General features: G+C 36.8%; 1 protein-coding gene across 2 annotated transcripts in view; it reads right to left on the bottom strand.

The window, feature by feature from the left end:
* Positions 1–15,716, bottom strand: part of LOC311277848 (uncharacterized protein) — a 250,745-nt gene extending 235,029 nt beyond the window's left edge. The window contains exons 1-10 of one of the 2 annotated variants that reach the window (XM_084388297.1): positions 15,132–15,695; positions 13,314–13,508; positions 12,351–12,572; positions 11,950–12,037; positions 11,667–11,749; positions 8,716–8,832; positions 6,511–6,711; positions 5,628–6,338; positions 5,333–5,533; positions 3,293–4,418 (exon numbers count right to left, since the gene is read on the bottom strand). In XM_084388297.1, coding sequence (XP_084244423.1) covers positions 3,583–4,418; positions 5,333–5,533; positions 5,628–6,338; positions 6,511–6,711; positions 8,716–8,832; positions 11,667–11,749; positions 11,950–12,037; positions 12,351–12,546 — 2,433 coding nt within the window. In that variant the 5' untranslated portion in view covers positions 12,547–12,572; positions 13,314–13,508; positions 15,132–15,695 and the 3' untranslated portion in view covers positions 3,293–3,582. Of the gene's footprint in view, positions 1–3,292; positions 4,419–5,332; positions 5,534–5,627; positions 6,339–6,510; positions 6,712–8,715; positions 8,833–11,666; positions 11,750–11,949; positions 12,038–12,350; positions 12,573–13,313; positions 13,509–15,131 lie in introns of those variants that run through there. The other variant, XM_084388298.1, reaches the window with a different exon arrangement.
* Positions 15,717–16,378: the final 662 nt, after the last annotated feature.

Raw genomic sequence — 16,378 nt, 5'->3', positions numbered from 1 at the left:
CTTCTGCATAATGTGTCTCTTTTTACTACAAAAATGTGAATTCTGCCGATATTCAGACAGTCTCATACATACAGATACAGATTCAGGCTACAGTCTACAATCGCCTACGTAGGTGAAATTTGTTTGACATTTCTAATCATAAACACAGCCATGTTGAAGCCTGCAGTAATGTTGTTCATTGATGTTATGGCAGTCCACTCTGCTTATTGTTTTTCGAAAATGTTCTTTTCTACAAGTATTTTTTTTTCCTACTATGGAAGTCAATGGTTCCAGTTAACTGTTTGGTTACTGACATTCTTCAAAATATCTTCCTTTGTGTTCAAAAGAAGAAAGAAATTCATACAGGTTTGAACAACTTGAGGGTGAGTATATGATGACAGAATTGTCATTTTAAAGTGAACTATCCCTTTAACATTAATGCATTATGAACTAACAATTAATATATAAATATTTTTATTTTCATGGTTCAGCACTTTTTTCAATTTTTGTAATGAAGTTCAGCATTAATTTATGTGTTATGCTGGTTTCAATCAGTATCAATTTTAAAACTATCGGTGATTAATTGGTTATCAGCCTAGTAATCGGTCCAACCTAGTTATCGTTATCGGTAACATTCGCTATTGGTCAACCTTTAGCTCTCACTACTTTGAGTAATGATTAACTATGGAGCAAGATTTGTTTTACAAACTTTAACTCACGTTAGTGCTCGGCTAACATATGCACTGTTATTGACACCATTATTGATACAGTTCCCGCATGTGCACCACAATAAATTAGAAATATACACATGGGTTTGTTGATAAACATAGATGGTGAGGAATTACAGTTACATAATGTACCTCAAACTGAGTAGCGCATCACTGAGAAACGTCCTGCTCAAGTCGTTCTTGTGATGGAGGTTTGGGTTGAATAACTAGTTCTTCCGATGTTTTATCATCGGACTCGCGCTCAGATTGATATGGTAAATTCAACACTATTGCTACTGTCTTTACAGTGTGTTCAATCGCTGAGATTTAGGAATTACAACAGACTGGGCCATCTTAGAAAGACTGAATCATCGGATGAGTCGTTTAAGAATCATTGAAAACTTTGTTGCATGTAAACCTATTGTACTCCAAAACAAAATTAGGAACATTTAAAATAGCATAAAAGGGGCTACTTTAACAGAATGAAGGAAAACACCAACCTGTTTGTTCCTCTGTATCTTCATCTTTTATTCTGCAGGGTTCTTCCTTAATCTCCATCTTTACAATAGTATGTCCGTAGTTTCTCCTGGAGTAATTCCTCCTGCTTGCTTCTTCTTCTCCTGTGGGAAGATGGGAATATTCCCCAGCATTTAAACTCTCATTAACGGCTGTGGAAGCTTCACTGACTGAAGGAGTGAATTGTTGTTCATTTAGCAGATGATCATCACACTTAACGTTAGTCTACAATCACCCTGGATTATTCACGGTTTAAGTGTTTTGCTCAAACAACTATTTTACTTCATACTGATTTTTATGTTGCTCTTAAATTAGATATGATTTACATGCATTAAAAACTCTGTTTACCAGGTTTCACTTGTTCATTAAATAAAATAGTATTCATTTCTGATTAATTTCCGTGTGATTCACTAAATGAACAGTCTCTTTTAGTCGTTTGGATTTAGATTTCTCCTAATAAATGATAAAATGAACGTACTCACAGTCTGAAAAACCGCAGATTTAGAGCAGAATGAACGGCTGTGTTCCACTTCTCATGTTTATGTTCCCTTCCCTCGCTTACTTCTCTTCTTCTTCTAGACTCGGATGTGTGTCATTGCTTCGGTTGCTCGAGCGCCTCTACTGGCGGAAACTATATTAAACTATATAACCTTTATCGATTCGATATGTTATCATGGCTGATATTATAAGGATAATACATGTAATATATAACATGTAATATATTATTTTTTATTTTTTATATATATAGGCTATATGTATATATATATATATATATATATATATATATATATATATATATATATATATATATATATATATATATATTACATCCATATAATAGCCTCAATAACATTTCTAATTTACAGGGCTTGACATTAACTTTTTTTGCTCACTAGCCAATGTGGCTAGTGGTTTTCCAAAGTTACTAGCCACACAGCATTTTTACTAGCCACATTTTTGTTGTGAAATTACCTGATAAATGTTGACTATGGCATGCTAAAATTTACTTGAACTAGATTTACAACCCTTTTAAATGTAAAACCACTGTACACACCCAAATCAAGACTACATAAATATATACCAATACAGGTCATTATCATTTTTAGTCAACTTTAGCATGGGTGTCTAAACGTATGCATAGCACTGTAGGCCTATTAAGGACGCTGAAGCGGAGCACAGCAGGAGAGAGGAGATTCACTACCCAACAAGTTTTTCTTTCTGTTTGGTTTATTTCTTAATTGTAATTTTTGTTAATATTCGTTGCCTTTATACTTTGAAGTGTCTTGTCATAGTTTGGTACTTATCTTAGAAATATCTTTGTTTTCTTTTCGCTATGATACGTGTTTTCCTAGTTTTGTTATTTAAATACATGTTCTAGCATTGCATTTAGGTTGCACGTGTCCTTTATGTTATGCAACCCTTTTCTGCCAATTTTAAAGAGGGGTTCGCAACAGCACGTTCCTTCTCCTTTTCCCTATTCTTTGTTATTCGTTCATCGGAACGTCATCTCTTTGGTCGTTTGTGTCGGCCATATCAAAATTCTCAAGAATATAAATTTTTAATGTTAGTCGTTGTCGTTGTCTAGGACATCTCTCCTCTAGCTAACTTCCCTCTTCATGCTTCTCTCTCCTTTTTTTACAGTGTGTTCAGGGGACAGGCAGCTAGCGGATAGTGAGGAGATGATTGCTGTATGTGACAAAAAATGCGTGAAATCCCTCAGAGCACCTTTAATAAGAATATTGATGTATTATTTTTTTCCCAGTTCAAACATTGTAGTCCTGCTGTACGTTTACAAGTGATATAGTCAGAATATAAAACTTAAAATAGGCGTACAGTAGTGTTTTAGGATAAGACACGGTTTGGAAGATGGATTCATAATGTAATCGTTCATTAAATCTATATTTGTACATTTTTAACAAATAAGTTACATAGTACGTTTATGAATCACAATAGATTCAACAAGATCACGTGGTTGAAATGAAAGCAAATAGCGTCATCTAGAGGAACATCTGTGACGCTGTCAAACTATAGCCAGAACTAAATATAGAGAAACTAATGCAAGTTATTCAGAAGACCGAGACGACACAAAATCAGCTTAAACCAGTAACACAAATTTTATTACTTTTTTAAACCAAAGTATTTGTCAAAATACAAGGTATGACCACTTGTTTCCACTTTTACACATGCCTCATATGCACAATTAATGAAAATAATTTAACTCCACAAAAGAAACAAAACCCATCCCTTCCTAAATCATAGTCTTTTATGGCAACAAACTAGTTTTCTAAACTATTATTTTGACCATCCCCAATGGTTCCCCTTGTCAAACAATCAAAATTCCCCACAGATTTTCCAGCTTTTGATTGATCTGAATGTCAAATTATTTACTTGTAAGTGTATTATTTGCCAGTGATGGATCTGACCTTGAACTTTTAGATGCCTTCGGACAATGTTTTTTTGTATGATTCCGTTGAAGAGCTGGTAAGCGGAAACTCTTTCCACAGTGTGAGCACTTATACGGTTTCTCTCCAGTATGAATTCTCTTGTGATTATTTAAGGTACTGGATGTAATAAAGCTCTTCCCACAGTCAACACACACATAAGGTCTCACTCCAGTGTGAATGCGTTCATGCACTTTTAAATACTGCTTTAGTGAAAAACTCTTTCCACAAAAAGAACAAAAGTGAGGCTTTAAACCAGTATGAATTATAAGGTGTGCTCTTAAGCCTGATGCCAAAACAAATGTTTTATCACACTGATCACAGCTGAATGATTTCAATCCAGAGTGAGAGAGCAGATGATAGTTGAGATTTCTTTTGGATATGAAACTCTTTCCACACTGAGTGCATGTGAACGGTTTTTCTCCAGTGTGAACTTTCATGTGCACATTTAGGTGTCCTTTATGTCTGTAACTCTTTCCACACAGAGAGCATGTGAACGGTTTTTCTCCAGTGTGAATCATCATGTGTCCGTTAAAGTCTGACTTATATATGAAACTCTTTCCACACTCAGAGCAGATGAAAGATCCTTTGACTCCAGATTTTCCAGCTTGTTTTTGTGGGAAATTCTCTTCAGTCTTTGAAACGACTGCATTTCCATCTTCATTTTTGAAATGATGAGGTTTTTGAAACAGATGTTTTTTGTCTTTATTTTTATCTGTCAGTTCTCCGTCTTCAGTTGTGAAATGGTGTTTCTCTTCATTCACTTCCACTGGGTCTAAAATCAACATATTACAAATAAATTAAAAAAGGACAAATGAGAAACAAAAAAATAAAGTTCATTCTTGATTTACCACAAATCTAGTTTACTACCGAGTCTACTAGTATCTGGTTTTAGATGTATTGTTATATGTCAGTTTTCATCTTAAAGGTGCTCTAAGCGATGTTGGGTGACATCACTTCTTGTTGACGTTCTAAGTATTGTCAAACAAAACGGAGGCTAGCTCGACCCTCCCTCCTCCCCCTCCCTTCCGTGCTTCCTGAAACAGTCATGAACCAAAAACAAAACAAACTGGATTTACCCTGTCCAGCAAAAACAGAGCCACCTGAATGTCGGATTGGGAGCAATTCTGCCAGCGGAGTTCTCACCACCTTTTGAACGCTTTTCCGATGTAAACTCAGGACTTAGCGCGTTCCTTCTCCTTTTCCCTCTTCTTTCTTATTTGTTCATCGGAACGTTGTCTCTTTGGTCGTGTGTCGGTCATATCAACATTCTCAAGAATATAACATTTTAACGTTAGTCGTTGTCTAGGACATCTCTCCTCTAGCTAACTTCCCTCTTTATGCTTCTCTCTCCTCCACTCCCCACACCCCCCTTCATGTGCACGTGCACGCGCACTAACCCCCCCACCCCACCCCCAAATCATTCTTGTCAGTGATTGGCTGGAAAACTGTTTGTTATGTTTCGTGGTCCAGGCTGGGCCAGTTTGTTTTTGTTGCCGTTTGTGGAGCCTGGGCTGTCTACAGAGACCGCGTTTTTTACAGTGTGTTCAGGGGACAGGCAGCTAGCGGATAGTGAGGAGATGTTTGCTGTATGTGACAAAAAAAAATTGGCCTAAAAAACGCGTGACCACTTAGAGCACCTTTAATGTTCCCCATCAGTCATTAAAGAGAATGAAGGAAAACACCAACCTATTTGTTCCTCGGTCTCTTCATCTTTTATTCTGCAGGGTTCTTCCTTAAAACCCTGGGTGAAAGATCCTTTAAGTTCAGTTTTTTGGGTTTGCTTTTGTGTGAATTCTTCTCCATCTGTGAAATGACTGTTTACATCTTCATTTGTGAAATGAGGTTTTTGACATCGATGGGGTTTGTCTTCATTCACTTCCATCAAGTCTAAAATATTAACATATAACACATACAATTATCAACATTCAAATAAAAGAGGAACATTTTAGAGGAAAGAGGAAAACAAGTAAAAATTATTTACTTGCAGGTGTATTATTTGTCAGTGATGGATCTGAACATGAACTTTTAGACGCCTTCGGACAATGGTTTTTTGTATGATTCCGTTGAAAAGCTGGTAAGCGGAAACTCTTTCCACAGTGTGAGCACTTGTACGGTTTCTCTCCGGTATGAATTCTCTGGTGTGATTTTAAGCTGCTGGATGTAATAAAGCTCTTCCCACAGTCAACACACACATATGGTCTCACTCCAGTGTGAATGCGTTCATGATCTTTTAAATACTGCTTTAGTGAAAAACTCTTTCCACAAAAAGAACAAAAGTGAGGCTTCACAGCAGTATGAACTTTAAGGTGTTTTTGTAAGCCTGATGCCAAAACAAATGTTTTATCACACTGATCACAGCTGAATGATTTCAATCCAGAGTGACGGAGCAGATGATAGTTGAGATTTCTTTTGGATATGAAACTCTTTCCACACTGAGTGCATGTGAACGGTTTTTCTCCAGTGTGAACTTTCATGTGCACATTTAGGTGTCCTTTATGTCTGTAACTCTTTCCACATAGAGAGCATGAGAACGGTTTTTCTCCAGTGTGAATCATCATGTGTTCGTTAAAGTCTGACTTATATATGAAACTCTTTCCACACTCAGAGCAGATGAAAGATCCTTTTACTCCAGATTTTCCAGCTTGTTTTTGTGGGAAATTCTCTTCAGTCTTTGAAACGACTGCATTTCCATCTTCATTTTTGAGGCAAATGAGAAACAAAAAAATAAAGTTCATTCTTAATTTACCACAAATCTAGTTTATTACAGAGTCCACTAGTATCTGGTTTTAGATGTATTGTTATTCTTCAGTTTTCATCTTAATGTTCTTCATCAGTCATTAAAGAGAATGAAGGAAAACACCAACCTATTTGTTCCTCTGTCTCTTCATCTTTTATTCTGCAGGGTTCTTCCTTAAAACCCTGGGTGAAAGATCCTTTAAGTTCAGTTTTTTGGGTTTGCTTTTGTGTGAATTCTTCTCCATCTGTGAAATGACTGTTTACATCTTCATTTGTGAAATGAGGTTTTTCACACCGATGGGGTTTGTCTTCATTCACTTCCATCAAGTCTAAAATATTAACATATAACACATACAATTTTCAACATTCAAATAAAAGAGGAACATAAAAAAAAAAAAATAATAAAAAAAAAATAATATATATATATATATATATAGCTTAACTAGTTAGCTTAAAAAATATGGCTATATGTCTGTTTTCATATTAATGTTCCTCATAGGGGTGTGCACTAATATTCAAATTATTGATCTGTAATTACTCCGATGAAAATTATTGAACTAAATGATCTTACAAAATGGAATTACTTTTGATCAAATTAATGAATGAATCCGAGTTAATATAATATCATCACCATAATGAGAAATCACATGAAATCCAAACACCAGTTGATTGAGGAAAGACAGCTGTCTATCACTGCATTCACGACTGCAGGTAAGCGCAGCTGGACCCCCCGTGATCTGAGATAACTTATCTGATAGCAAAATTATTTGGAGACATATGCTTCTTTTAAAGGGATACTTCAGGATTTAGCATTAAGCTTTGTATTAGTAGAAAACCTGTAGTATTTTTGAATTACTGTGCTTTCCTCCCTCATATCCCCCTGAGACGAGAGATTTATGTATTTTTTGTCTGGAAAAAATCCTTCAATGAGGCAAAAATCGTCATTTTGCGTCATCGGAGGATTTTTTGGCCAGAGGCTAAAGACTACAGCCAGTAGTAGGGGCTGTCCCGCATGTTTTCAACCCGCCCATAGAGGGATCTCACTCACAGAATGTACACAGTGTCAGCCATCTTTCTTTGGAAGCTAAGCTAGCAGGCTCTTGTTCTGTGGAGAAAGCTGAGTAGTAGGGGTTACCATCCTCTTTTTCCCGGCCGTGTCCGGCCGTCGAGATCGTCCAAAATGTCGGGGATTCGGCTTTTGCTTTCTGCAGTCGCCATTCATTGTTTACATGCACACCTTTTGTTTCAGCCTAACTGAATTAATTCCGATTGGTGAATCTGAATGTAGTGTTTACATGAACGCTAAACAAGTGATCGGTTGATGTGCGTTTTAACATTGCTATGAAAATTTCCACTCTTCCGTGAGAGATACGAGACCGGTGCGTCTCACAGGTGTCACTCATCAGTAGGCTAATCACGCCACCGGCCTCGTGCCGTTCTCTCGCGCCCCTCAGCCTCGTCCTGCTCGCCACAGTAAACATAATGAATGGCGACTGTAGAACGCAAAAGCCGAATCCCGGACATTTTGGGCGATCTCGAAATCCCTCACTCACTAGTAGCCTAGTGTTGTTGTTTAACTGCGCGCTCTTACTGGTAGGCGTGGCTTGGGAGTGGCCGTTTAGAGCAGCAAAGCAAGTGCATTCTGGGAGTTGTTGTCTTTCATTCACATAAGCCAAAAATACATTTTCTGGCTTTTCTCAAGTCTAGAAAGCTCCAAATTAAAAAATAATTTCACATTTCTTCTACATAAATGACCCAATTTAAATACACATTCATCTTTCCAGAGGTGAAGTATCCCTTCAAGTTTCATTGAGGGAGACAGGTTTAAGAACAGAAAACGCAAAGTGCTGTTAGAAACTTCGCTTAGCACACCATTATCTGTGTCTGAAACATCTGTCAGCGGCAGCGCAGCACGTTTTCTCACTCGAGCATGTGGATATAATTGTTTTTCTACACATGAAACATATCCACGATAACCATATGCTGACTGACTCTAGTGTATATGTACGTTCTGTACGATAATTGACGCAGTCTGCTTTAATAGCGCTTTTATCCGTTCGCGCTGCTTGAGCTTAAATGCTTTTGTTCTTTATATTTTTTGTTTACACATATTGTTTAATGTTTTCAACTAATTGTAAGCTTGGTATTGTAAGCTTGTTGTGTATATTGCCTAATCGTAAGCTTAAGAAATGGTGACAAAAACATAAAAAAAACCTTCATTTAAATAAACGAACATTCGATTTTTATGAGCCCGAATATTCAAATGCAATATTTTTGAAAAATGCCCGTCCCTTCCTCATCAGTCATTAAAGAGAATGAAGGAAAACACCAACCTATTTGTTCCTCTGTATCTTCATCTTTTATTCTGCAGGGTTCTTCCTTAATCTCCATCTTTACAATAGTATGTCCGTAGTTTCTCCTGGAGTAATACCTCCTGCTTGCTGCTTCTCCTGTGGGGAGATGGGAATATTCCCAGCATTTAAACTCTCATGAATTTTTAAACCTTCAGGTATTTATGAATTTTCACTGCAATTACAATTTCATAATTAATGTTAAGATATTAATGTTTTAAGTACAAAACTCTGAATATAAAAATATGAAATGTTGGAAAATAAATAAATAATAGGCCTTCTTTTAGATGGGAAACTAAAGCCGCCAGTAGGTGGCAGCAAGTGTGAGTCACAGAATCTTTGTTTGTTCAAAAACACGGATTCATTCAGAAACTAAACAAAAACAGCAATCTTGCTCGTGTCACATTGTCGAACTTATCAGGAGCATTTTTGCCCTCATATCTTGAAATTTCCAACCCTGACTGGAAAGCAGTATGTAAATTAGGACTGGGACAATAAATCGATGCATCTTGAATCGAGAAATGATTCTGGATCGATTCCAATTTTTTCAGAATGCATCGCGATTCTCTCTCAAATCGATTCTGAGCTTAGTTTTTAACAGCAGATGGCACCGCGTGCTTTATAAACAGCTGTAATCTGCTGGCTTCCAATGCCTTACACACACCACTTGAACCTTCTATAAAAATAATCATTCATAAAGTTTGAAAAGGTTAAAGCGAATTACAAGGGTGTTTGCAGTGGGCTGTTTACATTAATCCCGCGTCATAAAAGCATTCTGAGGTGCAAGTACATTCTCAGAATCAGCCGAAAGCACGAGCGCTCTTCTTCGTGAGCATTTGAGCATAGTGATGTCCGGTTCGTGAACGAATCGTTCTTTTGATCCGGTTCTTTTTAGTGAACCGGTCGAACCAGTACACTAAAATCGGACTGAATCGTTCGAAACAGTTCGCGTCTTGCGTCAGCGCTGATTACAAGTTACTAAAGTTACTCACTTTCGGACATGCCTGACAGTCCCTCCGACTCGAAATAAACTAATATCCCAGATTTTACTCCAGTAAATCCAACAGTTCACTGAACTGAGACATGGTGTGCTGAGAGAAGTGATTAGCAGCTGATACTGAGCATGCGCGCATTACCGAACGTACAGGAACAGCGGTTCTCAATCCCCCGTACAGAATCGAGAACTGTTTCTTTCAGACGTGTTCGACGTGTTCGTGCAATTATTTCAGAGGGACGAAATGCATGTTTCTTAAAGGACAATTCCGGTATTTAACACTTTGAGTCTATTTTGTAGTTTGTTTTGGATGAACAAGAGTGGTGGACAAAGAAATTTTGACAATGGTTCCTGTCGCGACTTTTTGACTATTTTAGAATTGCCCATGACCACTTTAGAATGGGAGTCTATGGCCATGCACAAACATGTCCTTAAAACAACCCTTAACGTTCGTTTTCAAAACTGTGCAACTCACCGAGTGGTTAGTGGTGTTCGTTGATGTTCCAAAACAAGTAGCGTAGCGAAATACAGTTTCTGTCGTGTTTTATTTGGCATTTTGTAAAATCCCATTGATTTCCGTTGGAGGACTCATTGCTCGTTGATATTACTGCGCTACCGGAAACGGAAAGGATGCTGTTTACATTTGATTGTAGTCTTTTAGGTCTTTTCGCTCGGTTCTCTGTCTCTCAGAAGGTTAGCGTGAGCAGAGCAACGGAAGTTGCGGAAGAGCGGAAGTTTATACGCGGTTGTGAGGTATCTGAAAAAATAGTTCCACTATAGAAAAATAAACGGATTGAAATCATACATTGCGCCGATATATTTGTTTTTAATCATCAACGAACACCACTAACCACTCGGTGAGTTGCACAGTTTTGAAAACGAACGTTAAGGGTTGTTTTAAGGACATGTTTGTGCATGGCCATAGACTCCCATTCTAAAGCGGTCATGGGCAATTCTAAAATAGTCAAAAAGTCGCGACAGGAACCATTGTCAAAATTTCTTTGTCCACCACTCTTGTTCATCCAAAACAAACTACAAAATAGACTCAAAGTGTTAAATACCGGAATTGTCCTTTAAGTAGGCTATTTTGTTGAACATCAATAAGTGTAACAAAATAACATGTTGGAAACATGTGTATCACATAATTACTGTCTTTTCACTGTATTATTTTAAAGATAATTTTTACTGCATTTATTATTATACTAAAACATTATTTTCAGGAACAACTAATTTAATTTCTACGTAAGTTGATATAAATCTTTGACGTAAACTCTTGTCAAGGTTTTAAGGGTGCAAAGTACATGTTTATAATGAGTTAATCGAAACATAACGTATTAAACACACTGGAGACATATGCATCGACGGTTTAGGTTTGTCGCTGTAGTGAGGTTTCAGCAGTTCTCAGTTCAGCACACGCAGGCCTATGCTACGGTTCTCAAGTCAAGAACTGTTGTTGCAGCAGCTCTCTGATCACCAGTACAGAACCGAGAACTGTTTCTTTCGGACACGTTCGATACGGAGAACCAATGAGCTGGAGAGACTGCGCATGCGTGATAGCAACGTCTCTGAACCGAACTTTCTTTCGGCCAAGTGCATGCTGTGCTGATACCTGAGCACGGGTGAACCGAGGACTTAAACGAGGGGCCGAATTTGACGAAATGTAAGTTTATTTAATAACAAATAAAATGATGAAGACCATTTATTCACTTTATATCTTTAAGACATGTAAAACATCCACATTTGCTCATCGCCTGTAGGCTACAGGATTCATTTGCAAAACGTAAATGTAAGAAACTTATCCAAGATGATTATCATTATCATTATGATAAAGATGATTTTCATTTTTGGGTGAACTATCTCTTTAAGATTCACCATCGCCACTTTGTGATTTCTATCATTTATTTTATAATGTCCACTAAATAGTATGGATTGCACATACCTTCAGAGGATTCACAAGGATCTGCCTCAGTTTGGCCTGTGGGGCTGGTCACAGCGGCCTTAGCTTCATCCCGTCTTCTCTTTCTTTCATATATAGGACAAACAGTAGAGTATGAGTTAGTTAACGAGCTAAACATAACAATGCAATAACATAAAGAAGGCCATACAAAGTGAGCTTATTTGCTCAGACACTAAACAAGCTACACAGACAGGTGTATTACAAAAGATGACTGAATGTCCATATATATCTATATATATACACACACAAATGACATGACACATACCTTGCCACCTTTCCTGTGGTGTCTCGGGTGCTATGTGAAAAAATGGATGGAACAAAATCTAGACTATCAAAATCCATGGACGGTTTTCCTGATATTAAAAAAGAGAAAAGAGATATTAACGTTAGCTGAGCAAATTGTTTACCCAAATCCTGTCTGCCTTTCATTGTTTAATCAGTTTGCAAACCAAGTGCCTACTGCCTATCCATAATGAGCACCAACAGCACAAAAACAAGCATCAACGTTAATTGTACAATACATGTACCATTTATCGATTTGCCTTTACATTTGATTTTCAGCCTGAACAAAGAAACCTAACTTACCTAACGTTAGCCATGCATGTAGCGTTTTCCAAACTTTGTAATTAACGTTAACAAACAGAAATGTAACGTTGCAAGACCTACCAGACACGAAGTGGGCACTGCACAGACTCTCGCCACCTTTAGGACCACCGGGACCCCAATCCGCCCTATTAATGGCCTGGATCCATAATCTCCGTCTGTTTTTAGCAAAGGCGTGTGATCCCCTCGGAATATTGAACATTTTAAATCCATCTTCTTGGCGGTTAGTGCAGTTTACAGCACAACAGCTCCGTGTCATCTCTGTTTCTGATCACTGTGAGAGATCTACAATGAGGAGGAGAAAGGGGGGTCCTCAGAGATAATGACCATGATATTGCCTGATTTATTCCGAATTACAAAAGAATCCTGGCAGAGTTTACGCAAAGTGAGGGCACAACTTTGATAGGCCTTTTTTTATGGAAAATATAATTCAAGATTTACTTTTTGTATTGTTTGATATGTTACATGTCTGTGCCTTTTAATTTAAATGTATATTTCTGCATTTTTTAACACTTTGTTTGGCAGTTTTACATTGTGGCCTCTTTCTGAGGACAGGTTAAATTACATGTATTTTCCAATTATAGAGCCTGTATTTAAAATAATACTAACGAAATTATTTAAAAATAAGATAAATTGTAAGATAAATACTCAGTACCCAGATTTCCATTAGATGTAACTTTTTAAGTATTTTTATTTTTATAAATTTTTAACAAGCTATCAGGATGTGAAGATACATTCAATCAGCATAATAAAAAACGTTTCTGGAACAAATTTAACTCCTTTAGCTGATTTTTTTAATTTATTTTTTATGTTGCTCTAACATTAGATATGATTTACATGCATTAAAAAATACTGTTTACCAGGTTTCATTTGTTCATTACATAAAATGAACACAACTCACACATGAGTGAAAAAAAACGAGCGTAATGTAGCCTACATCAGTCGATTAATTCACTAAATTAACCGACTCGTTTAGTCGTTTGGATTTAGGTTTCTCCTATTAAATGATAAAATGAATGTACTCACAGTCTGAAACAGCAGATTTAGAGCAGAATGAACGGCTATGTTCCACTTCTCATGTTTATGTCCCCTTCCCTCGCTCACTTCTCTTCTTCTCCTAGACTCGGATGTGTGTCATTGCTTCGGTTGCTCGAGCGCCTCTAATGGCTGAACTCCAGCGATGGGAATTCTTTACATTTATAAAACAGGCAATGTGTCGGGCTAAAGTGAAAGTGAAAGTTGCTCATTCAAAGAGATGTCAAGATATTCTAGTCGATCTTGTTTCACAGATAAGGCGTAAGCTAATCTCAGACTAAAATGTATGTTTGAGCTGTTTTAATTGAAAGCAACTTGCACTATAATATGTCACTATTGTTTTGTCTCAAGATGCACACAGTAATGTTTTTTTCTAAGGCATGTTTATAAAAGCTACTTAAATGCCCTAATTGAACTAAGGCTTAATCCAGGCTTCTAATCACTGTCTGTGAAACCGGGCCTAAAACTTAGAAATTAATTAATCAATTCCCTTATGAAACTCTTTATATATAGGCCTATATATATATATATATATATATATATATATATATATATATATATATTTTTTTTTTTTTTTTTTTTTTTTGCATAAAATTATTTTCAGTCTGTGAAATTACATCTTCATTTGCGAAATGATGAGGTTTTTGAAATGGATGCTGCTTGTCTTCATTCACTTCCATTGGGTCTCAAATCATTAAATTCCCATTATTCATTTAAAAAAGGGCAAATTAAAGACAAAACGAAAGAGCCAACTGTTAGACTGCTGTACAGTACTGTTCCCTCTTTATGGTATTTTAGTTTTTATCTTTTAAAAAGCGGTGTTATTATCAGAATTGAGCTCTATATTTCCAGCACTGTTAAACTATCAATCCTTTAATTCAGTTCAGAAAGAAGCTTAAAGAATATTGATGAGGGTTTATTGCTGTAATCAGACATCGATTAAACCTGTGAATGTGTGCAAATTAGAGAAAAAGTCATAGTTTGCAAATCAAAAGGTATTACGCTCTAAGTAGACTAAACCTATAGTGTCACTAGAAATGATAGCAAATGTATATATACACTTAATGTTTTTTTTTAAAACGACCTAAAGATAGATAACATTGCATGCATGAAACTATTCTTCAGTAGTTCATATTGTTTACAAGGTATTATTTATTCATTGCATTAAATAGCCTAACGCTCAACACAACTCATAATCTGTCGTGAATAACTGGTCAGTAACAGTCTTAGTAACTCTTGAGTCTGACTGACTGGTTTCTAATGTTTGATTCACCAGATTCCTCCTAATAAATAATTTAATTAATGTGCTCAGAGTCTGAAAAACATAGCAGATTTTGAGCAGCAAAAGGGAGAAATCTTTTAATTAATGTCCTGACTATCTGAAAAACAGTGAATTTAATCAGTTACAAGTTTCATGAATCACATTGGCCCTCATTTATCAAAAGTGCGTACACCAAATTTCCAGCGTACACCTGGCGTACACCCAAAACCACGGTGACTTTGAGATTTATCAATATGGACGTTGGCGTACGGCACGCTCAAATCCTACGCCAGCTCAGGAGGTGGTGTACGCACATTTTGAGTGCGGGAATGCGCAGAAAAACAATTCCTAACACCACAAAACGCACTGACAAACTAAAAGATATGATATATTATGACCCACTGTAAAAAAACAACAACATAGGAATTATAAACTTCAGTGTTTATTTTTGTGCAACATGGACTTCAATGTTTAATTTGTGTGACTTTACCAAAGCATTTGATTTGTAGGCATATGTATTCCTTAAGTTGCGAGCCTGTGCGCTTTACCTGACGTTTCAAGCCTTGTTTATACTTTCGCCTGGCTCCGCAGCGCGAGTCTCCGCAGACTGCGCGCGCACCTCCCCAAACGGACGAGGCGTTTATACTCGACGCGCTGACCGTTGTACTATTCTTTGAAACGATGGTTAGGCCAGGGTTAGGCCTGGCAGGTGTGCACGGACTGGGTTTAGTAATGAAAGGCTTTCAATGACCAAAAAAATAATTCGGACTGACAAAATAATAAAAATGACATTCTTCTTCTTTTAAATAATAATAATAATAATACAAATAATAATAATAACGACATTCTTCTTCTAAATAACAATAAGCTTCATTAATAATAAAAATCTAGAAATCAATTTTGTTTCTTTCTACTTCCCTGGTTTCGCTTTCTCTTTCTCAAAGAAGTTTCTCTTCTTTGCCGTCTTCCGTGTATCCATGGCGTAAAATGAGGGCGTGGGGGGAGCGGAGACTTGAATATATAGGGGCGTGTGATTCTAATGACGATCGTTTTCAGCCGCGGCATTTATCAAGGGCAGGTATTGCGTACACCTGGATTTCAAAGGTACGCACAGCTTCATAAATCAGGCGATGAGAGGAGTGTAAGCATAATTTTACGCCAATATATACGCCCGTTTCTACGCAAGATTGATAAATGAGGGCCAATGTATTCAACAAGGTCACGTGGTTGAAATGAAAGCAAATGGCGCCATCTAGACGAACATCTGTGGCGCTGCCAAACTACATATTGAGAAGCTCATGCTATTACAAGTGCAAGTTATTCAGAAGATCGAGACGACAAAAAATCAGCTTAAAACACGAGTTCTATTGTATTGCCTTTTTAACTAAATTGTATGCAAGTTATAACCATACATTATAAGAATTCAAATAATATTAAACCTTCTTTCATAACTCAGCATGTAAAACAAGTGTCACTGCTGAATTGCCACAGACACAGAACACATTCACTTTACCTTTTTCCAGTTGAAAGAACCTTTGAGTCCAGTTTTTCCAACCGCTTTTTAGTGTAAAATTCTTTTTAGTCTGAGGTTTTTGAAGACGGCGACTTTTGTTTCCCATCAGGTCTAAATTCAACACATTAAATTCTCATTTTTCATCTAAAGAAAAATTTATGTAAGTGAACCTCAATTTAGCAAAAATATTTTATAGGGTCTAGTTTAGATGTTTTGTTATATGTCAGTTTTAATTTTAAAGTTCCTCATCAGTAAATTAATGAAAACAACCAGTTTGTTCCT

This window comes from Rutilus rutilus (genome assembly GCF_951802725.1).
Source record: "Rutilus rutilus genome assembly, chromosome: 18".
NCBI lineage: Eukaryota > Metazoa > Chordata > Actinopteri > Cypriniformes > Leuciscidae > Rutilus > Rutilus rutilus.
The sequence above is the reverse complement of the archived record's forward strand: the minus strand, read 5'-3'. Positions and strand labels throughout refer to the sequence as shown.